This window comes from Panulirus ornatus, chromosome 19, assembly GCF_036320965.1.
Source record: "Panulirus ornatus isolate Po-2019 chromosome 19, ASM3632096v1, whole genome shotgun sequence".
In the NCBI taxonomy this organism is placed as follows: Eukaryota; Metazoa; Arthropoda; class Malacostraca; order Decapoda; family Palinuridae; genus Panulirus; species Panulirus ornatus.
Genome location: NC_092242.1, coordinates 8,290,931 through 8,306,155, shown reverse-complemented (window position 1 = coordinate 8,306,155; position 15,225 = coordinate 8,290,931). Strand labels below are relative to the sequence as shown.

The 15,225-nt window shown below is 38.8% G+C and overlaps 1 protein-coding gene across 28 annotated transcripts in view; it reads right to left on the bottom strand.

Annotated features, from left to right (window-relative positions):
- The window catches only part of LOC139755367 (uncharacterized), an 876,210-nt gene that overhangs the window by 107,846 nt on the left and 753,139 nt on the right, over nt 1-15,225 (bottom strand). For 20 of the 28 annotated variants that reach the window (XM_071673571.1, XM_071673553.1, XM_071673560.1 and 17 more), the window contains one exon: nt 2,988-3,158. The exons of the other annotated variants lie outside the window; for them this stretch is intronic. In XM_071673571.1, the coding sequence (XP_071529672.1) occupies nt 2,988-3,158 (171 nt within the window). The remainder of the gene's footprint in view (nt 1-2,987; nt 3,159-15,225) is intronic. 28 annotated transcript variants of the gene reach the window in all.

The following is a 15,225-nucleotide window of genomic DNA, read 5'->3' as shown; positions in this document are numbered from 1 at the left end:
TGTACATTTTAATGCAGAACAATAACAGGATTCTAGTCATAAAGGTTAAAATCCTAAAGTTCAACTGTATTACAAAATCAAAGAAAAATGTTTTTGGTGCAACTGCTGCAGGTGATAAAGTTTAATAACTGAGGCATAGGTAAGGTCAACCTGGATGACTGACTACTCAGACAATATTGTGTCATATGCTAAGAATGCTCAACATGCCCTCAACGATTAGCTGTTGCACAGAGTCAGAACATCAAGGAAAGTGGAGCTGACACTGCTCAAGTCTGCTGTCAGATCAACTGGGCTTATGTCTAGTAACCAATGTGGAAGAATGCAGCCTACAGTATGATTGCTATCATCACATGGATGCAAAATTCATCAGGAATCTATCCTGCTAGACTTAGCAGCACCACTCAACAAATGATACTTTCTTGCTTAGGTTTCATATTTGAGGCTACTTCCTAAGGTTATATTGTCATATGTAATGGTATATCTGCTTAATATTTATCTAGATCAAATATCTGTAATGCCAAGGGTTACATATATTGACAGATCAGCCCTACTGCTTGTCAAAACATTTTCATCTTACCAAACTTGGCTGAATCAGCTGTGGCAGACTATGATCTTATTTGGTTATTACTTTAGAATTATTGTCAATCTCTAATGGCATTGATAATGAAGATACTATACAGAATACCTCTGAAGTATTTCTTTTAGGGACATTAGTAATTTCAGCAATGCAATTACTGCATAATGGTTTCATGTGGAAATCCACTGTCTCTTCCACATATACATGTACTTTTTGCCAGTCTACTAAATAAAAAATGCTAGCTTTTAAGAGAAGCAGAAATGTTTACTCTCCATTTAGCAAACAAAGTTAGAGATCAACTTAGCAGCCATAACAAACAGCTACAAATACTTGATGTAAAATTCAACATTACAAAATCTGCTTCCTAAAAGCTAGGGGTGTTGTACAATGCCGTAATTATCTTTCATATGGGCAACTTCTTCATATCTACAAGGGTCTTATTTGCTAAGGTATGAATTACGGCTCACATATCTGTGGAGGCTCTTCCTTCACCTCTTTATCAGATTGGAATCAAAAGTCTTCCATCTCATTAATTCTCAAGGCATTACCTCCCTACATCCACTCTTCTTTGTTCACCATCATGATGTCCTCTCTCTGTTGTATGGGTATTATTTTGGCCACAACATTTGAGAACTGTCTGCACCAAGGATTGTACCTTAAACATGTGCCTGGCTGTTGCTTTCCACAGTTTATTTGTGGAAACCAGCCACATGAGGACTGACTGTTTTGATTCCTCCCTCTCTAGCAGCGAACCTGCGGAACTCTTCATTCTTTTGTCTTTCCCACTTTTCACAACCTTCCTAGCTTTAACAGTTTGGTATACAAGCCACTAATGAGCTTATATAAATTTCTTCATAATTTCTCTTACCCTCCATTCCTTTTACTAAAGATGGCCCTAACTGGGGCATATTTTGTGTCCCATGCAGGTCACTAAAAAGAAAAATACTTCTGAGTTAATTTTACCTCTACATAAAAAGCAACAGGTTATCATTTGACCTACAAATCCCTTGAGAAATTTAAGATATGTTTCGTCTGGAAGTCTGCATGTTTACTAGGATGAACTGATTTTTGAACTATGGAAAGTTACTGCCAATTAACAGATGCTTACCCCAAGTCAACCAAGTAGTCTACTTACTCATTAATGCAGCTGGGTCTCAGCCTTGGCTGCTGAGACTGCTTCCTGTTCTTTAAGCTTCTGTGGACAATCAATGCTTTTATCGAGAACCCTCATATCTGCTGAATATGGGTCACACTTACTTAGCTTTAACATACTTTTTGTTAACATAAAGTTTGCTTATGATCCTCCAAGCACACAAAAACATCCCTGCAAGTTTATGAAAATCACCACTCACCATAATTACTTTACAGCAGGAGTTCTCAACATCAAGTTATCCAGGACTTTTATCTGCCTGAGCTTGTCAACAGTAACAATTACTTCCAAAGTATTAGTAAGTACCATCTGATATAAAACCTCTTTGGAAACCTGAAAGTTCACAGCCTAATGACAATTTCACTGGTTTCCATAAGCCATGAATAGTTGGCCAACTAAAGAAGGAAGTTTATAGCTGTCGATACTTTGTAAGTGTGGTTGGGCTTTCAGTGTCAAGGTCTAGCTGCTTTGACTGGACAAGACAAACATGAATCCTTCAAACATTGCTGAATGCAGGAAATACATATGTAAGAATTAAAAATGTTCCAACTACTGCACATATCACACAATACAGTAATGTGAACAAATAAACATACAAGTAAAACTTATCAAACATATGTTACATTTAGAAGAACAGGTTTTTGATAACTACTACCAATTAGAAATTTAATCTAATCTTTTTATCTGAGTCTTCTTATTCAAAATGTATAGTAGTTAGTACATTAAGTCTTTATATATTCATATATATATATATATATATATATATATATATATATATATATATATATGACTATAACAGTATCACATAACACACATGTGAAAAAAAAGTTTCCCTATACCCTGTGATGTTGAACAAAACCAAAGAAAAGTTGAAGAACACATTAGAAGGCTGAGTGGTAGACAGTAAACCAACGAACCTGCGAGCATGGGTCTCTACTCACTACATGACACTCTTTAATCCGACCCTCGTTCATCCGAAACATTTCCGTATCTGGTAGATCACATAAATTAATATTTGTACATTTCCAAAAAAGAGCCACTGGCATTTGGAAAAAAATTTTAACTTAGGGTCTTTCCTCTCATATCCTGCACCGTAAACATAAAAATTCAGTCTTTCTCCAAGATACGTCAGAATGGAAAATAAATCCCACAGAAGACGAACGTGGTAATCGGATTAACGAAGTGCGGCTATAATAACAACAAACATAGAATGCTTTCCCACCAACACTACTTACTAAGTTGCATTTTAATCCTACTTACTAATATGTTTTTTCTCCACTTTGCTCTTGTCCTCACCCTTCTTAGGCGAAGCAGTGGGGTCATGAGGTTTAGCTTTAGAGGCTTTCTTAGGCTCTCTACCCTCATCATGGGAAGAGGGGCGGTGGGGCAAAGCATCTGTACCCTTGCGACGAGCACTAGTGGAGAGGGACGCTAGAAAAAGAGCATCGTGCCTATGTAATGGACCTGGCAAGCTGCTGGGTGGTGGTATGTGGCAAGGGATATAAGCTGTATTATAACAAATGTTTGCTTGTGTGTAGTGTTAGATGGCAGTATATGGCATCATGCTTGTGTACTATAAGAGCAAACAAATTCTAAGAAATCAACTTTTCATTTGAAGAGAAAACAAAAAAAAAAGTTTGAAAGATAAAAAAAAAACCATTTCTCTACTGTAGGCAAAGCCCTATGGGCCATCTGAGAAAGCATTTGCTTGGTGGAAAGTTGGAGTACCAAGTTACTGCCTAAAATGAAGAGGAACAATTAGGATTTACCCACTCTGACCATCATGAAACATGTGAGGTTGGCAGATGCTTGTTTATCTATTCATTGATATTACTCAAGAACCTCTTTCTAAGATAAGGTACTGGCATTACCCAGGGTCTCTTCCCAGAGGCTACTGCAACCCAAGGCTGCACTACTTCAAGTACTGGAGAAATGTGGACTCCTTTGGAGTGAGAAGTTCTCTGACAAGACTGCACTCCCAAAGATACAGCCTCACCAAAGATGACTTTTCACTGAGCTGCAGCATCATGCAGGAAGAGTCCATTAACACTGCAGATGCTCATTTGCAGGACGTAACAACCATATACCAACTTCTCTAAACCTACAATGTCAGGTCATGACCACTGGTGATTGTGCCTTAGGCCTGTACTGCTTGGAATCAATATATTGTTTTTAAAAGGAAAGAGGAGAAGGAAGGGAAAATAAAAGGGAAGGATGGGAAAACAAAAGGCTGCTATGAGGATCCTTTTTCTAAACTGCTAGAGTACTTGACAAAGTACACTATGGAGTTTTATTACATAAAGTAGCACGATAAAATATCACAGGCAAGGTAAGAAAATGAACTGGTCTTTATCAGACAGATTATTGAAAGTGGTCGCAAATGGAAGTATGTCTGAATAAGAAGAAACTTTATCAAAAGTACCACAAGGAATGGTATCAGCTTCATCATTATCTTTAATAATGATTTAAAACATGGAAAAGGATGTAAAAGAAAGAATTGTCAAATTGTCTCATAGATGACATGGAAGTACGGTAAGCACATGACAGGATCAGAAGAAGATAAAGAAATCCTGCGTGAAGACCTAAAGATAATTTACATATAGGCAGAAAGTTGTGAGATTTGATGAAAAGAAAGTTAAAAAAGTAAACTAAAGATTAATTGAAAATATAATGGCAACTGATCAAAAAGTCTCCACAGAGCAAGCAACAGAAAGTGAAGAAAACATCAAAGATATAAAGTTATCACATATAAGAAACTTGAACTCAAGGAGCATATTGATGAGATGGTCTCATCTAGCCAAATAATGACGTGTATGATAATGAAAAACTTTCACGAGACAAAATGCTAATAATCAAAATATTCAATGTATACATAAGCATATCTTAATACTACAGCGCTGTATGGACACCACTCAAACAAATGGAAATAAGCAAACTAAAGAGATCTCATAAATACTTCACAAGCAAGACTTGGGGCCCAGAACACATGAACTAGCATAAGAGGTTGAGAGAGCTAGAAATCTAAACACAGAAGGAAGAGAAAGATACTTGATAACTTATGAATGGTAACAAATTAAGGGCAGGAAGAACACTGAATCTCAACAAGATACAAAACTATCAAGTCTACAATAATACCTGGGAAGATATCAACAAAATATATGGAGGAGTCCAACATAAAATATGGAAAGATTACTCAATGTAATACCAAGAAAAATAAGGAAGAGGCATGGAACAACTTCAGACACATTAAAAAGAAAACAATATAAGAGTGAGGTCAGTCCCACATGAAGATAGGATCAACAATTATGGAGTGCGCATGGCAAAAAGAGCAACAGCATTAGTCATAAGGCAAGATGTGAGGTAAATAATATGCACCAGTCCTTTCTTTTTTTGCAAGACATCATACACACTCATAGGGAGATAAGACTGTGGCTACAGTAGAAAAATGTTTTTTATCCTTCAGAAGTGACATTTCTCATCATGAGAAAAATCCTAAGGAGCATCTCTAAGCACACTCTCAAGATGGAAGACTGACTTTAAAAAACCAAAGGAAAACTATAAAGAAAAGGCCTACCCTTCATGGAAACTGACCCCTGTTCTTAACCTTCTCATGGCAGCATACTTGATGCCAAACAAGGAAGGTCAATCATATCTTAGCAGAAGTATAATTAAGGTATTTGGATTGAAAAAGAATTAGAGTGATCAGGGCTTGAACATGCAGAAAGGTGAAAGGCATGCAAGGGATAGAGTGAACTGGAATGATGTGGTATATGGAGGTGATGTGCTGTCAGTGGAATGTACCAGGGTATGTGAAGCAGCCAAGGAAATCATGGAAAGGTCAGTGGTGCCTGGATTTGGACAGAGGCCTGTGGTTTCAATGCATTGCAAATGATAGCTAGAGAATGGATGCGAGTGAATGCGGCCTTTCTTCTTTGTTCCTGATGCTACCTCACTAACATGGGAAATGGCAAACAAATATGAAAGAAAAGAAGGCTTGTTGAATGCTAAAGACCCCTTTTGCTAATCTCGACATTTACATAAAAAGTAAATGGCAAAAAATGTATTACAATATGAACAAAAAGAAGTCTTCAAATCTTGATTCTATTTATAAAATGAAAGAGATGCATGTAAAATTAAAGGGTGTGAAAAAGTGAGCTAAACTTTATGCGGTTGAACTATAATGCTGAAGTTTATGTATATATCCCCCTAAGGAAATGGTAGAGAAATGGAGGAGGAGGGTTTTGGAGGGTGTCATTCAAATTTTCTGTTTTCCATAAAATAAAAAGTAAAATCAAAGGATGTATACAAAAAAGTGAGCTAACATTGTATATGTCCACAGTATACAGCAGGAGTAAATGACTGGGAAGGTGGGTATCAATGATATTCTCAGTTCCCCATAACAAAATGAGTGAAATACTTGTAAAAGTAAAGAATATGTGAAAAAAAAGAGCTAACATAATTTGTACGTACATGGATAATGCTTAAGTTAACACACAGATTCCCTTCAGGAGCGGTGAAGAAACAGTGGATGGTGTACATAACCGTCTGAGGCATCAGAGTTGCTACTCCCACTGCCTATATAAAGCAGAAACCAAGGCCACACCTAGTTGCCATACATATGTCATGAGTTGCCATAAAAATGTCATGACACTGGAGTGCAGTGTGAAAAAATTCCATGAAAATTAGCGCTACTACAAGAACAACTGTCGTGCAGAAGCCACTATCCTTACATCACTCAGACAGCCCTAGTTGTTGAGGGAGAACCAACTTCCTGATCAAACCAAAAATGTGCCATGCTGATAAAGACTTATAAGAGCCTGCAAAAATGAAAAAAAAAAAATCTACATAATTTCCTATGGACCCAAGATTATCTCAAGAATTTCAAATGGCTGTTAAAGATGATGTTCCTTTGATTATTTTTTCAGAACTGTATAAATAAAGGGTATCTCCTTTATATGACAATTTCATTTCCAGTAAGAAATCTAAGGTGTGTTTAATCTTACTCATTGAAGATCTTCAAACAAGCAGATTCCAGCGCCTAGGCACTGACTGATTTTCACAAACTTTTCAAAATAATAAAGCTCTTAGAAACAGAGTTTTCTAGGTCATTGTTAACCTATTTTATTAAAGAATTTGACAGAAAAAGATCCTAAATCTCCAAATGCTCCTAATTATAATAATCAGAAATGAGGGAACTTCCTTCGAAATAAAAGTATCTCAGCAATCTACTCTAAACATAGTGCCAAGTACCAAAGCTAAGGGTTCCTGTCAAACAAACTTATGTAAAATAACAGTGTTACTACCTTCATTTCTGCAATTCAGAAGACTAGAAAAAACTCTAAACGCAAAGATGTGATAACAACAAATTCTTCAGGATCTTCCAAAAAGCCTGAAAAGATAACCAACTTGCCTGACATTATCCTAAAATGGAACAGCAAACCTTATGTAAACAATCATCTATCTATATGTTTATACTTTCTTCTACATACATGTATAAAATCCTGCCATGAAGATTTTAAAACCTAAAATTCAAACTAGATACCTATTTGATGATGATGACTCAACCAAGAAATCTTGCTACTGAAATGGAACATCAGAAATACACTTTTGCACCAAGGCTGTCGTACTCACTCTGGGCTCACAGTGCCACTAAAATTTTAAAGCCATTCTTAAAATCCCCATTGGAATTTTTATCAAATGAAATAGAAAATAACAATCTGCAAAAGAGGAAAGAATTCTTAGTTAATATCTAGCGATCTTACTAATTCGAATCTGTTCCTTAACACTGATATCACAGGTGTTTTGCAATAAATATGGATTTCAAACAACTATGCAGTGTTCATTGCGTGTGCCCTTGTATAATCTAAACAAATGAAAAGTAAAATACATCACATTCAAAATACATTTTAGAGAATGCATACCGAATACAAGCTGGAACATCCATGTAGACACATTTGGTAGAAGTAGTCAGAAGGAATATAAGGTAGGAACCTCTGGAACACTGTGCCAGAGTTGTCCTTTGCCAGTGGCCTGTTAATAGTGAGGCATAAAGGCTAAGAAGCACCATAAGTTCATCATTCATAGAGAATCTTTTGCTGTGGCCATCCCCTTGAGGGAGTTCCTAAAGAAAATGGGCCTCAGAGATGCAGACAGACAGAGACAGAACTCAAATGTGTATATTGTAACTATTCAGCAATGCATGTCTGGCATATCAGCTTTAGCTTTTGCTGAAAAAGTCATCTTGCCACAGAATCATCCATTTTCAAGCACCAACAATTATCAGCCATCAAGTGGATATCCCAATGGCCCTAGTAGTGCTGTACTAACATTTCAGAAAATTCCCAGAAAACTTCCCAACCTTAGTAACTATACCCATGTTTTCCTGACAAAATCTTCTGAGATGCAAGATCAAAAAGTGTAACTTCAATTTCTTGTTGTACCCAAAACTTTTGTATTCTATGAAGTCTCCATCATCTTCCTCACAAACATCCAGCTTCTCATTTCCTGGATAGTTCTTTATGGTGGCTTTAACTGCAAGTTAGACATCCTTTTCACAAATGCTTAAGTGCTCCTAGAATATTGTGCCAACGACAAGTTGTATCTGAGAAACAGTGAACATAGATTCTTAGAGTTTTGCATGGACACTGTGTAGGAAACTGAGACAAGGAAACTGGAATCCTTAGCCTTCTAACTCTAAGCCTTGCATAAAAGTTTTCATCAGCACAAGTTATTTGTGAAATAATGGCAGCCAGACTTAATCACCTTGACGAGTGGTTGTGTCTTAATGAGAAAAGACCTTGGGGTTAACTGTTCTCTCCTGGGTTAAGCTTTTCTGATATGATGAGAGTTCTTGGCTAAATAATCATATTGGGATAAAGAGCATCAATATTTTGTACTCATCTTGTTGCACCAACAGAAGGCCAATGATTTTTTGATAACCGCAAAAATGCTATTTGTGGTCATCACAAGTGATTACGTCCACAAAATTCCAAAGATTTTCACAGGTTTCCTTAATATGAAATTGAGGGCCAACAAGAAGAAAGGCAATGGATTGTTTATCGTAGAGCAATACTATCTTCAAATTTGGCTTGGAAGAATCTGTGCAGTCTCAAATCATCAGAATCAATGCCACTGCATATACAAGGCTGATGCACTGTTATACAATACAGTAAAGATTAATGTTATGAGAATATTTACCATATTATTCCTTACAGTTTTGATACCAACAAAAAATTGTCTTTGGTGTGGGCAAATTTCAATTTCAGCCATCATCCAAGTAATTCAGTGGATTTTTTTAACCTGATCAACCAACTCTGGGTTTTTAACTGGCCTCTAATCAACATCATCATTTGGGCATGATGTCCCACCTTGTCTGAATAAAATGAAATTCCTTAAAAGTTAGAGGTGGCTCTTGTATTGAAATTTCCTTTTCATGAGATACAGTTTGCATAAAAGTGGTTCTGGTATAGATATTTCCTTTTCATGAGATATGGATTGCATTTCTGAGAGAGGAATTGGATACTTGATTACCTTATTTCCCCTAACACAATGTCATAAACTTTCCAAATAAGACAGAAAGATTAAATGTGGCTAGGGCCATGACTTGTCTTGGTCATCAATTTTACAGCAATAACTGACTTGGTAACATATTCTCATATGTATATATAATACTTTATCGCTGTCTCCCGCGTTAGCGAGGTAGCGCAAGGAAACAGACGAAAGAATGGCCCAACCCACCCCCATACACATGTATATACATACACATCCACACACGCAAAAAACATACCTATATGTCTCAATGTATACATACATATATATATATATATATATATATATATATATATATATATATATATATATATATATATATATATATATTTTTCTTTTCTTTCAAACTGTTCGCCATTTCCCGCATTAGCGAGGTAGCGTTAAGAACAGAGGACTGGGCCTTTGAGGGAATACCCTCACCTGGCCCAATTCTCTGTTCCTTCTTTTGGAAAATTAAAAAAAAAAAAAAAAAATATATATATATATATATATATATATATATATATTTTCTTTTCTTCTTTTAAACTATTCGCCATTTCCCGTGTTAGCGAGGTAGCGTTAAGAACAGGGGACCGGGCCTTTTTTGGAATATCCTCACCTGGCCCCCTCTGTTCCTTCTTTTGGAAAATTAAAAAAAAAAAAAAAAAAACGAGAGGGGAGGATTCCCAGCCTCCCCACTCCCTCCCCTTTTAGTCGCCTTCTACGACACGCAGGGAATATGTGGGAAGTATTCTTTTTAAATTTTCCAAAAGAGGGAACAGAGAAGGGGGCCAGGTGAGGATATTCCCTCAAAGGCTCAGTCCTCTGTTCTTAACGCTACCTCGCTAATGCAGGAAATGGCGAATAGTATGAAAAAAAAAAAAAAAAAATATATATATATATATATATATATATATATATATATATATATATATATATATATATATATAGGTAGATAGGTAGTATGTTTGAGGAAAGGAACCTGGATGTTTTGGCTCTGAGTGAAACGAAGCTCAAGGGTAAAGGGGAAGAGTGGTTTGGGAATGTCTGGGGAGTAAAGTCAGGGGTTAGTGAGAGGACAAGAGCAAGGGAAGGAGTAGCAATACTCCTGAAACAGGAGTTGTGGGAGTATGTGATAGAGTGTAAGAAAGTAAATTCTCGATTAATATGGGTAAAACTGAAAGTTGATGGAGAGAGGTGGGTGATTATTGGTGCTTATGCACCTGGGCATGAGAAGAAAGATCAAGAGAGGCAAGTGTTTTGGGAGCAGCTGAATGAGTGTGTTAGTGGTTTTGATGCACGAGACCGGGTTATAGTGATGGGTGATTTGAATGCAAAGGTGAGTAATGTGGCAGTTGAGGGAATAATTGGTATACATGGGGTGTTCAGTGTTGTAAATGGAAATGGTGAAGAGCTTGTAGATTTATGTGCTGAAAAAGGACTGATGATTGGGAATACCTGGTTTAAAAAGCGAGATATACATAAGTATACGTATGTAAGTAGGAGAGATGGCCAGAGAGCATTACTGGATTACGTGTTAATTGACAGGCGTGCGAAAGAGAGACTTTTGGATGTTAATGTGCTGAGAGGTGCAACTGGAGGGATGTCTGATCATTATCTTGTGGAGGCTAAGGTGAAGATTTGTATGGGTTTTCAGAAAAGAAGAGTGAATGTTGGGGTGAAGAGGGTGGTGAGAGTAAGTGAGCTTGAGAAGGAGACCTGTGTGAGGAAGTACCAGGAGAGACTGAGTACAGAATGGAAAAAGGTGAGAACAATGGAAGCAAGGGGAGTGGGGGAGGAATGGGATGTATTTAGGGAATCAGTGATGGATTGCGCAAAAGATGCTTGTGGCATGAGAAGAGTGGGAAGTGGGTTGATTAGAAAGGGTAGTGAGTGGTGGGATGAAGAAGTAAGAGTATTAGTGAAAGAGAAGAAAGAGGCATTTGGACGATTTTTGCAGGGAAAAAATGCAATTGAGTGGGAGATGTATAAAAGAAAGAGACAGGAGGTCAAGAGAAAGGTGCAAGAGGTGAAAAAAAGGGCAAATGAGAGTTGGGGTGAGAGAGTATCATTAAATTTTAGGGAGAATAAAAAGATGTTCTCGAAGGAGGTAAATAAAGTGCGTAAGACAAGGGAGCAAATGGGAACTTCAGTGAAGGGCGCAAATGGGGAGGTGATAACAAGTAGTGGTGATGTGAGAAGGAGATGGAGTGAGTATTTTGAAGGTTTGTTGAATGTGTTTGATGATAGAGTGGCAGATATAGGGTGTTTTGGTCGAGGTGGTGTGCAAAGTGAGAGGGTTAGGGAAAATGATTTGGTAAACAGAGAAGAGGTAGTGAAAGCTTTGCGGAAGATGAAAGCCGGCAAGGCAGCAGGTTTGGATTATTGCAGTGGAATTTATTAAAAAAGGGGGTGACTGTATTGTTGACTGGTTGGTAAGGTTATTTAATGTATGTATGACTCATGGTGAGGTGCCTGAGGATTGGCGGAATGCGTGCATAGTGCCATTGTACAAAGGCAAAGGGGATAAGAGTGAGTGCTCAAATTACAGAGGTATAAGTTTGTTGAGTATTCCTGGTAAATTATATGGGAGGGTATTGATTGAGAGGGTGAAGGCATGTACAGAGCATCAGATTGGGGAAGAGCAGTGTGGTTTCAGAAGTGGTAGAGGATGTGTGGATCAGGTGTTTGCTTTGAAGAATGTATGTGAGAAATACTTAGAAAAGCAAATGGATTTGTATGTAGCATTTATGGATCTGGAGAAGGCGTATGATAGAGTTGATCGAGATGCTCTGTGGAAGGTATTAAGAATATATGGTGTGGGAGGAAAGTTGTTAGAAGCAGTGAAAAGTTTTTATCGAGGATGTAAGGCATGTGTACGTGTAGGAAGAGAGGAAAGTGATTGGTTCTCAGTGAATGTAGGTTTGCGGCAGGGGTGTGATGTCTCCATGGTTGTTTAATTTGTTTATGGATGGGGTTGTTAGGGAGGTAAATGCAAGAGTTTTGGAAAGAGGGGCAAGTATGAAGTCTGTTGGGGATGAGAGAGCTTGGGAAGTGAGTCAGTTGTTGTTCGCTGATGATACAGCGCTGGTGGCTGATTCATGTGAGAAACTGCAGAAGCTGGTGACGGAGTTTGGTAAAGTGTGTGGAAGAAGAAAGTTAAGAGTAAATGTGAATAAGAGCAAGGTTATTAGGTACAGTAGGGTTGAGGGTCAAGTCAATTGGGAGGTGAGTTTGAATGGAGAAAAACTGGAGGAAGTGAAGTGTTTTAGATATCTGGGAGTGGATCTGGCAGCGGATGGAAACATGGAAGCGGAAGTGGATCATAGGGTGGGGGAGGGGGCGAAAATTCTGGGGGCCTTGAAGAATGTGTGGAAGTCGAGAACATTATCTCGGAAAGCAAAAATGGGTATGTTTGAAGGAACAGTGGTTCCAACAATGTTGTATGGTTGCGAGGCGTGGGCTATGGATAGAGTTGTGCGCAGGAGGATGGATGTGCTGGAAATGAGATGTTTGAGGACAATGTGTGGTGTGAGGTGGTTTGATCGAGTGAGTAACGTAAGGGTAAGAGAGATGTGTGGAAATAAAAAGAGCGTGGTTGAGAGAGCAGAAGAGGGTGTTTTGAAGTGGTTTGGGCACATGGAGAGGATGAGTGAGGAAAGATTGACCAAGAGGATATATGCGTCGGAGGTGGAGGGAGCAAGGAGAAGAGGGAGACCAAATTGGAGGTGGAAAGATGGAGTGAAAAAGATTTTGTGTGATCGGGGCCTGAACATGCAGGAGGGTGAAAGGAGGGCAAGGAATAGAGTGAATTGGAGCGATGTGGTATACCGGGGTTGACGTGCTGTCAGTGGATTGAATCAAGGCATGTGAAGCGTCTGGGGTAAACCATGGAAAGCTGTGTAGGTATGTATATTTGCGTGTGTGGACGTATGTATATACATGTGTATGGGGGGGGGTTGGGCCATTTCTTTCGTCTGTTTCCTTGCGCTACCTCGCAAACGCGGGAGACAGCGACAAAGTATAAAAAAAAAAAAAAATATACACTCAGACATATACATATATACACATGCACATAATTCATACTGTCTGCCCTTATTCATTCCCGTCGCCACCCCGCCACACATGAAATGAAAACCCCCTCCCCCTGCATGTGTGCGAGGTAGCGCTAGGAAAGACAACAAAGGCCACATTCGTTCACACTCAGTCTCTAGCTGTCATGTATAATGCACCGAAAGAACAGCTCCCTTTCCACATCCAGGCCCCACAAAGCTTTCCATGATTTACCCCAGACACTTCACATGCCCTGGTTCAATCCATTGACAGCACATCGACCCCGGTATACCACATCGTTCCACTTCACTCTATTCCTTGCACGCCTTTCACCCTCCTGCATGTTCAGGCCCTGATCACTCAAAATCTTTTTCACTCCATCTTTCCACCTCCAATTTGGTCTCCCACTTTCCCTCGTTCCCTCCACCTCTGACACATAAATCCTCTTTGTCAATCTTTCCTCACTCATTCTCTCCATGTGACCAAACCATTTCAAAACACTCTCTTCTGCTCTCTCAACCACACTCTTTTTATTACCACACATCTCTCTTACCCTTTCATTACTTACTCGAATAAACTACCTTACACCACATATTGTCCTCAAACATCTCTTTTCCAGCACATCCACCCTCCTCCGCACAACTCTATCTATAGCCCACGCCTCGCAACCATATAACACCATTCCTTCAAACATACCCATTTTTGCTTTCCAAGATAATGTTCTCGACTTTCACACATTTTTCAACGCTCCCAGAACTTTCGCCCCCTCCCCCATCCTATCATTCACTTCCACTTTCATGGTTCCATCCGCTGCCAAATCCACTCCCAGATATCTAAAACACTTCACTTCATCCAGTTTTTCTCCATTCAAACTTGCCTCCCAGTTGATTTGTCCCTCAACCCTACTGTACCTAATAACCTTGCTCTTATTCACATTTACTCTCAGCTTTCTTCTTTCACACAATTTACCAAACTCAGTCACCAGCTTCTGCAGTTTCTTACCAGAATCAGCCACCAGCACTGTATCATAAGCGAACAACAACTGACTCACTTCCCAAGCTCTCTCATCCACAACAGAATGCATTCTTGCCCCTCTTTCCAAAACTCTTGCATAAACAAACTAAACAACCATGGAGACATCACACACCCTTGCCGCAAACCATCAATCAATGAGAACTAATCACTTTCATCTCTTCCTACACGTACACATGCCTTACATCCTCGATAAAAACTTTTCACTGCTTCTAACAACTTGCCTCCCACACCATATATTCTTAATACCTTCCACAGAGCATCTCTATCAAGTCTATCACATGCCTTCTCCAGATCCATAAATGCTACATACAAATCCATTTGCTTTTCTAAGTATTTCTCACATACAATCTTCATAGTAAACACCTGATCCACACATCCTCTACCACTTCTGAAACCACACTGCTCTTCCCCAATCTGATGCTCTGTACATGCCTTCACCCTCTCAATCAGTATCCCCCCATATAATTTACCAGGAATACTCAACAAACTTATACCTCTGTAATTTGAGCACTCACTTTTGTCCCCTTTGCCTTTGTACAATGGCACTATGCAAGCATTCCGCCATTCCTCAGGCATCTCACCATGAGTCATACATACATCAAATAACCTTACCAACCAGTCAACAATACAGTCACCCCCTTTTTTAATAAAATTCCATTGTAATACCATCCAAACCCACTGCCTTGCCGGCTTTCATCTTCGCAAAGCTTTTACCACCTCTCCTCTGTTTACCAAATCATTCTCCCTCCCCCTGTCACTTTGCACACCACCTCAACCAAAACACCCTACATCTGCCACTCTATCATCAAACACATCCAACAAACCTTCAAAATACTCTCCATCTCCTTCTCACATCACATCACCACTGCCCCCTTCACCGATG